Source organism: Nothobranchius furzeri, chromosome 1 (assembly GCF_043380555.1).
Source record: "Nothobranchius furzeri strain GRZ-AD chromosome 1, NfurGRZ-RIMD1, whole genome shotgun sequence".
Taxonomy (NCBI): Eukaryota; Metazoa; Chordata; class Actinopteri; order Cyprinodontiformes; family Nothobranchiidae; genus Nothobranchius; species Nothobranchius furzeri.
The window spans coordinates 42,694,298-42,707,910 of NC_091741.1; the positions used below are offsets into that span (position 1 = coordinate 42,694,298).

The following is a 13,613-nucleotide window of genomic DNA, read 5'->3' on the forward strand; positions in this document are numbered from 1 at the left end:
TGCTAGATCTTGCATGAGCTGTGCAATTACTCTCAAAATTTGACCAAAACAACTTTATTCCATCAGTTCTGTATTTACAACGGTAGGAAAGGTGAAAATGATCGCTGGGTCTTTTAGTTTTGGGGGAGTTTCCATGGTTGATGTCTTTTACATGCCGGGAATGCAAACCTCGCCGTCCAGCCGGTCCTGATTTTCCCTCTTCGTCATTCCCGCCGAGTCCCAGCCGAGCGCTCACTGTGATTAAAGCAGACACAATTGGAATCAATTTTTCATTCGCAGCCACTTGTCTGTGGTCGAGTTCGTCTCTCTGCTTTGCAGATCACGGCGTAGCGTGAAGCCCCTGATTGCAGATCAGTGCTTATATCTCACCCCGCACTGTAAATAACGAGCGTATGAACGTGTTACACGCTGTAAGCACTTCCTGACTTTATGGATGGTGCTGAAATTCTGCGATGACATTAATGCTGAGGCAGGGTCTTTCTGCCTCATTCTGGCGTACACGGAAGCATCTGGTCTTGCTGCTGTGCCGTCCACTTATGTGAGCTCTTTCTGGGGTATGTCTGTATAAGCATATCTGTGGATTTCTCATTGTCTGCACGGGTTTCTTGTCTCTCTCTTGTTTTTTACCCAGAACTCAGCCAGCCGAGGACCGTGTTTTCTGTGGACTCGTCGGGTAAATACATTTATTTGTGAGTAAAGTTCCTAACCTTTACATGAGACGAGTTCACAGTCCTGCACTGTTTTGTGTTAGGTGTGGAGTTCCAGGACATCGACGTCCACCTGCGGAGACAGAAGTCCGGGTTTGGGTTCCGGGTGCTAGGCGGTGACGAGGCGGGGCAGCCTGTGAGTTTGGAGACACGTGAGAAGGCTCGTATGGCGATGGGTGTGGAACCCTGTCATTTTCTACTCTCTAACCCCCTGTGACCTTTGACCCTTAACCCTGAGCGAGTGCTGGCTCTGCTGCTTTTGTGTTTACTACCATAAATGTTCTCGACTCTTAACACCCAGCGAGTTTATTTGTGCTGAGATCTTTTGTGGGTCTGACGATTTTGTGGATTAAAACAGATCCTGATCGGAGCGATCATAGAGAAGAGCCCGGCGGACGTGGACGGGCGTCTGCGGCCTGGCGACGAGCTGCTGTTCGTGGATGGGATCCCCGTGGTGGGGAAGCCGCACCGGTACGTCATCGACTTGATGCACGCGGCGGCGCGGAACGGACAGGTCAACCTGGTCATCAGGAGAAGGACTCAGACTGGAGGTGAGAAGACAAGAGACCATCCATCATTGACTTCTGTTAAACACATTTTACTCTAAAACACATTCTCTCTGATTTCTTAAGCTTTTTTGTAGCTTCAGTCTGGAAAAGCATGTTCTCATTATCACTGCCTTCACGTGCAAACGAATCCGACTCCTCAGACTCCAGCCGTCAGTTCCTCCCTCCCCAACAGCTGCGGTCTGACTCATTCCCGGCCTCCTCTGCAGCCTTTACTTCCATCCTAATTGTCTGACTCCCACCAGCACTTTACAAAGTGTCAGACTCTGCTCCCTGCTCTCCGCTCACACTCCTGCGCGCTCCTGGTGCCCCAGATTTGACACGTTTTCGACTTATTCTCATTGGAATAAGTTGCACACTGTAAAGAAATGTAACATGTGGGTGTGGATTACACAGTGACAAATCTCTCTGCAGCTTCAGCTTAATAAATCAGAGTTACAAGTAGATTACAGTGGAGCTGCAAAAAGATCCATCAGGGCAGGAAAGAGTAGAGTGCTTCTCTCAGGACTAGGGCTGTCGCGGTAACCGCAAAAATGAAATATCGCAATATGAAGAAGCCCACCGCGCTGCATCATGGGCCACCGCGATTACTGAACTTGGTTCAACTCAATGATGCATGTTGAGAAGGATGGCTGCACTGGTATCAAAACGAAACGTTACTTCGCTCCTTTGGGAGCACTTTGGTTTTCAGTACGTCAGCTGCTGCGCAGCCAGAGTCCTTGGCCGAGACAGAGCTGCCACCAGCGGCAAAAAAAAAAAAAAAAACGCTCGGAGACCTGCTGAAGTCCCGGACAAGCACTGCTTCTGCAACCGTCCTGAAGAGAGTTTGAGCCGAGCTGGAGCTCACTCACTACCTGCAGGAGGAATGCATCCACCCTAAAGAAACCCCCCTGTCATGGTGGAGCAACAACCGGGAGAGATTCCCTTTGCTCGCCAGAGTCACACGCAAGTACGTGTGCGTTAGTGCAACGAGCGCACCATCCGAGAGGGTTTTCAGTGTTGCTGGAAATGTTGCCACCCCTCTCAGATCCTCTCTCAAACCGTATATGGTTAACATGCTGGTTTTCCTTGTGGGTAACAAGGACGTGACCGAGCTATAAAGCACCGTCATTCGTGTGTGTGAAAGTGAAATGATAGTGCGCCCGCCCCCCGGCGCGCGCGCGCCCGGTACATGTAATTTTTTATGCTTGATTTTAAACAACTAAACAAAATGGGGACTTGTTTCGTATTTGTTAAATGCTGCAGCCAAATTTGCATTTAAAAGTTTAACCTCCTGAATTTTGTTGTTTTTAAGTTCAGTCGGACTCCGACTGTCGGAGAAACAAACGTTACTGCGATCTGTGTTGTTACTGCCCTTTGATCTGCATTCAGTAAAGTGTTATTAAAGAAGGCACGGCAATTTTTAACCTTTTTTAAATGTGTAAACATTATGTTTAGATAGTACTGCAATAAAAAAAAGTGCTGCAATAATATCGCACACCGCAATATTAAGCCACCCTGAATCACCGCAGGGGGAATTCCTCAACCGCGACAGCCCTACTCAGGACCCTATGAAGTGCAGCCTAGAAAGGCAGGAAGGAGGTTGTTTTGCTGCATTTATTTGTTTTTGCTCCGGTTTCCTCCCACAGTCCAAAAACGTGACTGTCAGGTTATTTGGTCTTTCTAAATTGTCCTTAGGTGTGTGTGTGTGTGTGTGTGTGTGTGTGCGTGCGCGTGCGTGCGTGCGCGTGCGTGCGTGCGTGTGTGTGTGTGTGTGTGTGTGTGTGTGTGTGTGTGTGTGTGTGTGTGTGTGTGTGTGTGTGTGTGTGTGCACGCGCGCGTGCATGCTTGGTTGTTTGTACTGTGTGTCTCTTGCCCTGTGATGGACTGGCAACCTGTCCAGGGTGTACCCCGCCTGCTTGCCCAGAGACCGCTGGAGATGGGCTCCAGGCCTCCTGCGACCCTGTGTGGATAAGCAGGTTCAGAGATGGGTAGATGGATGTTTTCTGCTTTGAAATGTTGCCGGGTTTGTATTTTGATTCTGCTCAAAAATATGTTTGACCATCAAAGGGTTTTACCAGAAAATGGAAAAATAAAATAAAAATGCACTTTTGCTCTGATGAAGTAGCTGTTTTCCCCAAAAATATGAACATTTTACAACTTTTGCATCATTTGTGAAAATTTTTGTTCTTTTCTTTTAGCCTGAACGACCACTATCCTATGTTTTAGATGTTTCCCTGCATAAACACACTTCTGTGTTTAATCAGTGAGCTCCTGAGTAGCTGAGGAGGTAACTTCATTAATCAGGAGTGTTGGTGCAGAATAACATATTTTATTGGATAGAGACCCGCAAAGACTGGATTTAGTGGCTAACAATTTACAGAGATTACAAATTTAGTCTGTTTTTGCTTCTTTTTTTTAATCATACTCAGTGTTTCCCCTAGGAATTTTTCCAGCTGTGGCGGGGGGGCTTGGGGAGAAATTATGACACGTCTCTAAATAAAGTAAAATTTTCCAGTGCAGAGTGGAGACAACCCATAGAAGCACTGATTTGATCTCATTTCAGAGAAAAATAGAACAGGTTAGATGCACATAATAAATAAAATTACTAACAAACTCAGGAATCTGTTTCTTTGCTTCACTGTTCTGGTGCTGAAAATATCACTAATGCGGATCAAAGGAGATACACAGATGAATGCACCTCTTATTTATTATTTGGAGACTACATTTACTGCAGCTGGCAGAGGCAGAGATTTTTTCTATTGATACACGGAATTTACAGAATCATTTTAAATTTTAATAGGGGAAGACTGCAGGAGGGAGCGGTAAAATACAGGGGGTCCCCAGCAAAAACAAGAAACTTTACGAGTCTGATGAAACCCGCTGGTTTTCCATCAGGCAGTCACGGGGCAGCTCCAACAACCCAGTGGCTGTGCTGGGTCAATGTTATCGAGCTCAGTCCGGCTCGGCCGTGAACGAGCCGAGGCGACGTCGTGCTCTGCTTAAAGAGCAAGTCACCCTTTACAAGAAGCGCACTTCACTCCCACTTCATGTTTGAAAAATGCAACAAATGCTGTTGCCTAGCAGACCGAGAGGGTGGAGCCACTAACAAATACACACACTCACGACATTGTGACATCATAATGTACCAGTTTACATCATAGCATACCTCTTAGCCAATAGCGGTGGCAGATTTAAATTCAAATGCAGTGCAGAGTTTTTACCTGACAACGGCACAACACTGACAGTTTCAGGCAGAAAATTTAAATTTGAACTAAAATGCACTAAAGTGCAAAACTATTGACTACATGTGTCTGCAGCACAATTAGACACGCATTTATATAGTTTATCAGAAAACAATAGTTGATTTGGGGGTGACTTGCTCTTTAAGAAGAGGTGTTATTTTCCCGCTTCAGAAGAAGCGTCCAACGTGTTTTTACACTTTCTCTGAGACATGTCACGTTGCTAAGTGGTTAGCGCCGTGCGCTAACACGTCAATAGTGCAGCGTAGCCTGCTGGAGGTTTTAAGGGTTCAGATGAAAACACCCGACCTCTCAGGCTGCTCACACATTGATCTTAAGTTGTCGCTGTTGCACTCATGCCGTAATACAGTATTACATGCAGTTAAAGTCAGACATGAAAAAAATAAATAAATTTTACATGAATAAGTGATGCTTAGCCTGGTGGGGGGAGGAGAACCTGGCCTAATAAGCACTGGAGGAAACCCTGTCAAGATCGTCAACACTCGTTTATCTTAATGCTGTTGAAACCAAAAAGCATTATATCCTCTGCTACCTTTCTAACTTTAAACTCAGTAAGTTATGCTGTAACTTCACCTTGCCCTGCCTGCTCCTCCTTGCTGCCCGCCGGCTGTGATCACAAGCGACAACATAGTAGTTCCCGCTGCTTCTTCGGGTAACAGCGTCAACAAAAACAAAAAAACTTGGGATCTTGTAGGCGTGGCGGTGGGATTTCAGCCGTGGCGGGCCGCCACGGCTACGCCTATGTAAGGGAAACCCTGATACTTGAATGTTTCAGCTAACAAATTTTAGACAAAGATGACCTAGCTTGAAGTTGCTAAAACATCTCAAAAAGTAGCACATCCTGTCCCCTTCTGCAAGGATTCAAGAACCCAGAAGAACATCTAAAGGTCGAGGTTCAATCAATCAATCAGCCTTTATTTATAAAGCACCTTACAGGCATGAGCATGCCACCAAGGTGCTGTACAACAGAAGAATAAAACATATAGTGCCACAGATATAATTAAAACCACAAGTAAGAATTACAAAATATGAAACATTAGCAATTGCTAACCCACAGAATTAAAAGCCAGAACGTAAAAGTAGGTTTTCAGCCTCATTTTAAAAACCGCTACCGATGGAGAGTCCCTAATAGTTAGGGGCAGTGCGTTCCACAGTTTCAGACCCGCAACAGAGAATGCCCTGTCCCCTCTCAACTTCAACCTGGCCTTAGGAGCCACAAGTAGCAGCTGGTTCTCAGAGTGGAGTGACCGGGCCAGAACATATGGCTGCAGCAACTCCGTCAAATAGGTTGGAGCCACACCATTCAGTGCCTTAAACACCATTAAAAGAAGTTTAAAACGAATTCTAAAATCAACAGGCAACCAGTGGAGAGCAGCCAAAATTGGTGTCACGTGTTCATGCTTCCTTTTGTTGTACAAGAATCTTGCTGCAGCATTCTGGACAAGCAGCAGCCGGTTTACGGTACCCTTACTTACACCAAATAAAACGGAAATACAATAGTCGAGTCGTGAGGTAATAAAAGCATGAACAACAGTCTCAAGGTCACGTCTAGTTAAAAACAGATTTACTTTAGCCAATCGTCTTAAATGATAAAATGAATAGGATTCTACAGTACCCACATGAGCATCCATGCAGAATGCACCGTCCATCTTCACGCCAAGGTTGACTGCTGAAACACCCAAATATGAGTTCAATTCACCGCAGTCTACGTTTGAACAGTGCCTTTGTTTTTTTCCCATTGAGACACAGGAAGTTTTCTGCCAGACAATCCAAAAAATGTTTTATTGTGTGATCACCGACGCCATCTAGAGGCAAGTACAATTGGCAGTCGTCGGCATAGAGATGGAATCCAATTCCAAACTTTCGTAAAATGTTACCCAATGGGAGAATATAAATTGAAAACAGCAAGGGTCCCAGTATTGAACCCTGCGGTATCCCCCATGGCAGATGTGAGAAGCCCGATGAGAAGCCACCCATCCTCACACAAACCATCCTGTCACGTAAATATGATCTAAACCAGTTTAGGGCTTGCCCAGAAATTCCCACATAAGACGAGGTGTTGTGTGCTCAGGTTTTTGTTGATCTGAAGCATTTAAAGAGCTCTCTGTCTCCCCCTACAGGTGAGTCCTGCCCAGAGAACAGCCGAAGCCCGGGTTCGGTCTCCACGCAGCACAGCTCGCCACGCAGTGACTTCACCTATGGAAACAGCACCAATACAACCCAGGCTCCCGGTACAAACGTGGCCAACAACGCAGCTGCACCAGACGGGACCGCCAACCAGCAACCAAGTGATGTCACCATCAGCCGAAAGGAGAGCGAGGGCTTTGGCTTTGTCATCATCAGCTCGCTCAACCGGCCGGAAACGGTCGCAACTAACAGTGAGTCAAACACACACATGTCCTCTGCCTAACAGCTGCTTCGAGTGCTGAATCTTGTTTAGGAGCTCTTAAAAACATGTAAACCAGCAGGCGGTCACTAAAACAAGAGCCAAACTTTAGCAGACAAGCTAGTTAAAGTCACGGCTGAATAAAAAAGTGAAGCAGCTCTCAGTCTAGCTCGTCAATAAAACATATCCTCCCTCAGCACGTCAGTCACACACATCCCTACTATGCTGCTGTGAGCATCCGCGCTTCGCCCACGCACAAAAAATATTCTGGATATCTTACGTAAGCCTTGGGTGAAATGCAAAAAGAGAGATAGAGAGACGGAGAGCGACTCAGTCAGTCTGTGAGTGAGTTTGGTGTGAGAACGGACGATAGACAACCTGAATCCTCCCCAACAGCTGTGCCCCATAAAATTGGCCGGATCATCGAGGGCAGCCCGGCGGACCGCTGCGGGAAGCTGAAGGTGGGAGACCGGATCCTGGCTGTGAACGGCCAGTCCATCGTCAGCATGCCGCATGCGGACATCGTCAAGCTGATCAAAGACGCGGGCCTGAGCGTTACCCTGAGGATCATCGCCCAGGAAGGTGAGCAACCACTCAGGTCAAACGTACTCACTGTTTCATTGTTGGGGGATCAGAAGGAACTTTCAGAATGAGATTTTAATCCCAGAATTGCATCTACCTGAGCATAAACTCCTAACGGCCTTAAAAGGGCTGCATTAAACGGGACTGACCCACATGAAACACGAACAGATGGACAAACTGCTTCTGCTCGCTTCGTCCTCTGGCGCTGAAATGTAACTAAAGATGTGTGGAGAGTTTCTGCTGCAGGAAGCCCTTCCTTCCTAATTTAACCCTTGTTTCACTCGTCTGCAGATTTGATCCTGCTTCCATTTGCTCACCGTTTCTCTGGGAGTAATCAGTGCTCTCCTTGACTGCGTCGTTTCTGCTTGAAATTAATTTAGTTTCTGACACGAGGAGACGTGAGAAAAGAAAAGCTGCGGAAGAGAAGAGGAGGATTAACGATGTTCGTGATGATAATGGAAATATATACACGAAATCCAATTTTCAACAAAAGAAATGAACGTAGAACTCCTTCAGCCAGCCTCCTCTCTTCTCCAGCAGCTGAGACCAGGCGTTTAAAGGTCATGAATGTGTTTGAATTTAAAAAGATTCCATGAAACTTCAACTTAGATTGGTTATGAGCACAATGAAGTCACTTCTAAGAGACAAGGAAGGCATAACTGTTTTGAGTGAATAAGCACCAAACATATCAGAATCAGTCAGTATTCAGTCTCTATCGGTTTTTGGCAGATCTGAAATGCAAAAATCAAATTATATGTTTGGTCCATGAACACACCATCACCAATCAGGATGGAATGAGAAATCAGAACTTGATATCGGCCCTTAAAACCTGGATGGGTGCGTCATGAGGACGTAATCCTTAAAAAAGGCTTTAATTTGGCTTTGGAAAAGGTGTAAGAGCCTTGAATTTGAGAAAATATCCTAAAATGTGCATTTTTTTAAATTAAATTGACCAAATGCATCATACAGTCTTCTGCCCATTGTCGTGAAACTTTGCAAACTCTTCCGGGATTTATTTGCACGATGTGTTACGAGTGACTCCCAGGGGGATTTCTCTTCAGGATAATCCAGGCGGCTGATGAAAAACTTCAGTCGGCTGTGTGTGCTCATGGCCACTAGCTGTGGCGGCCATGTTGGATTAGGTCGAAACCAAAAGCTAATAATCAGTCATAGGTGCACATGAAGTCAGAGAGGCAAAAACATCACCTGCCTTCCCACCCTCTGGCCACAGACGACGGTAACGTTGAAATCTGAAAATGATCAAATTAGTTTTATTAAACCAGATGATCAGTATTGATTAAATTTATTTATGCTGCCCCCAAGTGGTCAAAAATTATTTATTGTTAAGAACCGTTCTAATAATAATATTTTATTTTGTATCACAGAGGTCAGCAACCCTCCGTCAGCCCCCACCTCGGAGAAGCAGAGCCCCATGGCTCAGCAGCACAGCCCCAAGGTCCATTCCAACCCCGCGGCTTCCCAGCCCAGCCTAGCCCCAACGGAGCCAAACCTCCAGCCCAACTCGGTGCCCCATCAGAGCCCGCTGACCCAGCTTCCCGCTCCTCCACCTCAGACCTACGCTCACGATGGCAGGTAGGACACAAACGCGGCCCGGCTCATCCCGGTGCCGCTTGCCCCACAACGCGGCGTTTGTATCGACTAACCTTCGTCTGTGTCTGGGGTGAAGCTCTTCCTGTGGGAGTACAGGCTCCGCAGAGGCAGACGTTTGTTTTATCTGTTCTTGGTCTCTCTTCAGCAGCAGTTGTACTTCTTTCACTTTTCTCTCACCATCTCCCCAGTCTCCATTCATCTTGTTGCCCTCTCCTCTCTATGAGGTGTAACTTATGTTATCTCCTACAGACTCTTAAACGTTTGACTCCACACGTGTGTCTTTTTGCAGAAATCGGATGAATCGTTTACCAGCAGTCCAGAATCAACAGTGTTTTTAGCATTTCTCTCTAAAATCCATTTTTTGATTGTTTGTTTTTTTACTCAATCCTGATTTATTCCTGTCAGCTGCGGACATCAGACACACAAGCCGGGTTTGTCTGTTAGTTACAGGTCTGAGGTGAAGGCCAGGCAGGACGTCAAGCCAGACATCCGGCAGCCATCTTTCACAGATTACAGGCAGCCTCCTGTAGATTACCGGCACCCCCCTGTGGCGGATTACAGGCAGCCGCCCACGCTGGACTACAGACACCCACCGCTGCTGGACTACAGACAGCTAGCCACAGATGCGCGGCAGTTCACCATCCCAGACTACAGGATGCCTCCAGTCCAAGTAAGAATGTGGAAAAACAACCTTCCTGCCTTCAGAAATGGGACGTTTGAGGTCGGTTCAGACACTCGTGTAATTTTAAAATGATGTTTTTGTAATTAAATGACCATAAAGGAGGTAAAAAGGCAAACAAATGAGAGAATTCCCTCCCGTTCCAGCAGATCGTGTTTGGTTTCATCCACTTTGATGTTTTTGTTTCTGTTCCTCCAGCTTCAGGCAGCATGTTTGCTTCTGTCAGGCAAAACGAAACAAAAACTGAAGGACAGTAGGCGTTATCGAAGCCCTGCGAGTGTTTAATGGAGAGATCCTAAATCTCCACGTTTTCCTGCAGACCCTGTGAACCAAATAAAAATAACATTTTTAGTTAGGTTTCACTTTTAGACCATATTTTAATTTGAATATTTTTTACAACAAATCAGACTCTTAAGATGCAGATTTTCTATTTAAAATGATCGTTTTTGTGCTTTCTGCTGATTAATTTATGTAATAAGGATCTTAATAATAAATTCCCTCATTAAATCTGTTATTTGTATAAAATGCATGCAAGATGAGCTGATTTAGTCTAATTCTGATTCATTCTTTAATATCTTCACCAGACTGAGACACATTTGGACCAAAAAAACAAACATTTTCCATCTAAATTGCTTTAATTCTGTATCAGATGCTGCTTTTCCCCCCACATTTATAATCTCTGTGAATCTTTGCGTTTGCTCCAGCTTTCCCAGGACTTTGACTTCTTCACCGTGGAGCTGGAGAAGAGCGTGAAAGGCTTTGGCTTCAGCATCCGCGGAGGACGGGAGTACAAGATGGACCTGTTTGTCCTGCGACTGGCGGAGGACGGGCCGGCCATCCGCAACGGGAGGATGAGGGTGAGTTCCACGGCGTCTTTAAGCGTTAAGCTGCTGGCTGTCACCCTGGATTACATGGCAGACACTCACTGTAATTGTAATTTTATCAACGCTGCAACCTCCTCATCTCAGAGATCTCCTCCCACATTTCCACCCCTCATCCCCCCCCTGCATGGATCACATTTAGTTAAAACCTCAAATTGTGCTTAAGTGTTTGCACAGCTGCACCTCCCTCTAGTTTTAGTGGCTCAAACATCAAAGCAGAACACACATTTTCTGAATTCCTAATGATGCAGCAACAAATGCTGTGGAACTAGTAATAAAATCCCTCAGCTTCTCTCGTCGAGCTCCATCACTGCTCAAAATAAATTACAGCATCCAACGCAGCCTTTTTCTTTCTTTACCTTCTGTTTTTGTCAATCCCCTCTGCTTCCTTCTTCCCCTTTTCTTGCATCTTTAATGACCTTTGTGTTTGGGGCTGATAGCCCGAGTATGCTCTACATTTCTTATCTGTAATGAACCTGTCAAAGATAATGTGTGTAAAAAGCCCCTGAGGGAGGGATTACTCTCCCTCCCGGATGGTGGAGCCGGCAGAGTCCAGTGAGCCCAGACAACTCGTGGAATGGGAGGAGGAATCCCGAATGGGCGGAAATGAAAATAACGTTAGATTGAAATAATGTGGAACTGCAATTTCACAAATGCAAATAAAAAATCTCTCAATCTCAGCTGAATCTGCTGAAGCTTCTCTGCAGTGCACATGAGAGCTTGCACATCTATAAAGCAGCACTAATATTAAACATATTTGCAGCACGATGCAGCAGAGTCTATTGTAATCATTGAAGCCACTTATTTCTAAATTTTGACTCATTCAGACGTAAATAGTCTCCTAAACTCTGGAAATAAACCAGCTTTTGTGCTGAACTGTAACGTAAAAACTAGCTAAGGAATTTTTAAGTGAATGTGGAGTTTTGTTTCCAACAGCCTGTCAAAAATAAACAACTTTTTCTCCTTTCTTTAGGTTGTTCTATGAAAAATACAAAGAAAATAGCAGTTGTTCTGATAGAATGGCACCTTAGGACCAACAAGCTGATTCTCAAAGAGCCATATGTGTAAAATGTGTCATATATCAAAAATCTGACGAAGGAAGAAGCATCCTCGTGTTCAAGTGCTGTAAGTAGATTCAAAGAGCAGAAACTGAAGTTATAACGACCCAGGAGCCCTGATAAGTGGCCAGACAGAAACCCATAATAAAGTCCTACAGTGGTTTGCCCCGTCCACTCAGCCAGGACATGAATGTTAATGAGCTGCGTGCTGATTGGCTGCTTTACCCTGATGGCTCTAATAGCTCAGTTCCACTGCAGGGTTCACGACGGGTCGGGACGAGTCATCGTCGGCCAGTGGGGCCCGGTTTGGCTCTGCTATTTTAGGAGAGCGTTTCAGTCGCAGTTTGGACTCTCACTTGGTGGTGGTGGGGGGGAACTTACAATCATTTTAAGGTATTTCATGAAAACTTTACGCAGCATTTCAGGATTTTGTGCTGCAGTGAATGGCCTGCAGAGCTAAAGGCAAAAAAGAAATGCTTTCTTCAGCTTGGCCCACTACGTCCGCTTGAATCAGTCAGCTGACATCCGCTGAGAAACTTCATTCCTTAGCAATCCGCCTAGCTCTTCCTAATGTGGCTGCTGCCGACGATGGCGAGGAATGTTTGAAGCTCTGAAGCTGACCAAACCTTGCTGCTAGTAATTCCTGGCATTTCCTCACATTTGTGTAAAACTCATGAAAATACAAAACTCTGGAACTCTGGTAGTGATGTTTTTCCTTCCCGCAATCAAGTGTTGACTGTGCTGTCGCCTCTCCCTAACCGGTCCAATCCATTTTGCTATGAACCTACAACAGACGGGGGCCACAAAAGTGCCATCAGTGGCAACTAGTCCTGAACCCCACAGTGGTACCGAGCTGATTAGACTGCCTGAAGCTAGAATCCATGTACAGCTGTGTTCAGTATCCAGATAACTCAATAGGCAAGCTATGGATCTACCATTCTACACGTGGATATCTCCGGTACATCCTGGTACGTTACGTGTTCTCCGAATTCCTCATTGTTTTTAATTTCGTACAACAAGGATGTTAGCAGTAGCTCTGGCTAGCATTAGCAGTAGCTCTGGCTAGCATTGTTCCAAGGTTAGCATTATCATGACTGACCTTTTTGCATTGCTGACAATGAATTGACTAAAAATTTACTTAGAACATTTATTGGAAGACAGAGTAAATATGAACTAAAAGGACATGAATTATTTACAATACCTAAGCATAGAATAATTATAAAGGAGCGCTATGTCTGTATATATGTAGTTAAAATGTGGAATAAGCTAGGTAATGTAATCAAGGATGCAAAACAATATTTACTTAAAAAACTCATTAAAAATGAAATACTGGAATCGTGTATGTGCAAATCAATTATATAAAAAATATATATATACATATATAAAATTATAGTTATATGTGTGTATGTATAAGTATGTATGTTTGTGTATGTGTTATATGTAGTGGATACATGTGTATGTCTATATGTATGGATGAAGTATGTGCGAGCGTATGGGCATGCGATGCACTTTAATGTATATATGTATGAATAGGTATATGTGCAAAAATCCTTTTGCTTTTTGAATTGTTATTATTACTATTAATTTTCTCTTCTTTACAAATTGAACTCAAGTCAGCTAACCAGTCAAGCAATTACTTTGTATAGGCTAATTAATAATTATTGTTATTTCATTGTAAAAATGTCATTTTAGTTAAAAAGGGGCAGATAAGTTTTCTTCTTTCTGTTCCCTTTTCATTTTCTTGGTTTGAGAAACCTCAATTTATTTGTTAGTATTGGTTTTTTTTTTCTATTTTAATAATAAATGAAATAAATATGTAAAAAAAAAATGGTTGAGACGTGCTAACTTAGCATGACGTGTTAAACCAGCTTTCCTCAGAATAAACCGTTTCGCCCATCAGA

The 13,613-nt window shown here is 44.5% G+C and overlaps 1 protein-coding gene across 10 annotated transcripts in view; it reads left to right on the plus strand.

Annotated features, from left to right (window-relative positions):
* Positions 1-13,613, plus strand: part of magi2a (membrane associated guanylate kinase, WW and PDZ domain containing 2a) — a 376,696-nt gene that overhangs the window by 346,657 nt on the left and 16,426 nt on the right. For 8 of the 10 annotated variants that reach the window (XM_070548106.1, XM_070548075.1, XM_070548101.1 and 5 more), the window contains 8 exons: positions 632-673; positions 752-867; positions 1,066-1,258; positions 6,636-6,893; positions 7,298-7,483; positions 8,869-9,076; positions 9,539-9,764; positions 10,478-10,630. In XM_070548106.1, the coding sequence (XP_070404207.1) occupies positions 632-673; positions 752-867; positions 1,066-1,258; positions 6,636-6,893; positions 7,298-7,483; positions 8,869-9,076; positions 9,539-9,764; positions 10,478-10,630 (1,382 nt within the window). The remainder of the gene's footprint in view (positions 1-631; positions 674-751; positions 868-1,065; positions 1,259-6,635; positions 6,894-7,297; positions 7,484-8,868; positions 9,077-9,538; positions 9,765-10,477; positions 10,631-13,613) is intronic. The other 2 variants (XM_070548124.1, XM_070548079.1) reach the window with 1 other exon arrangement.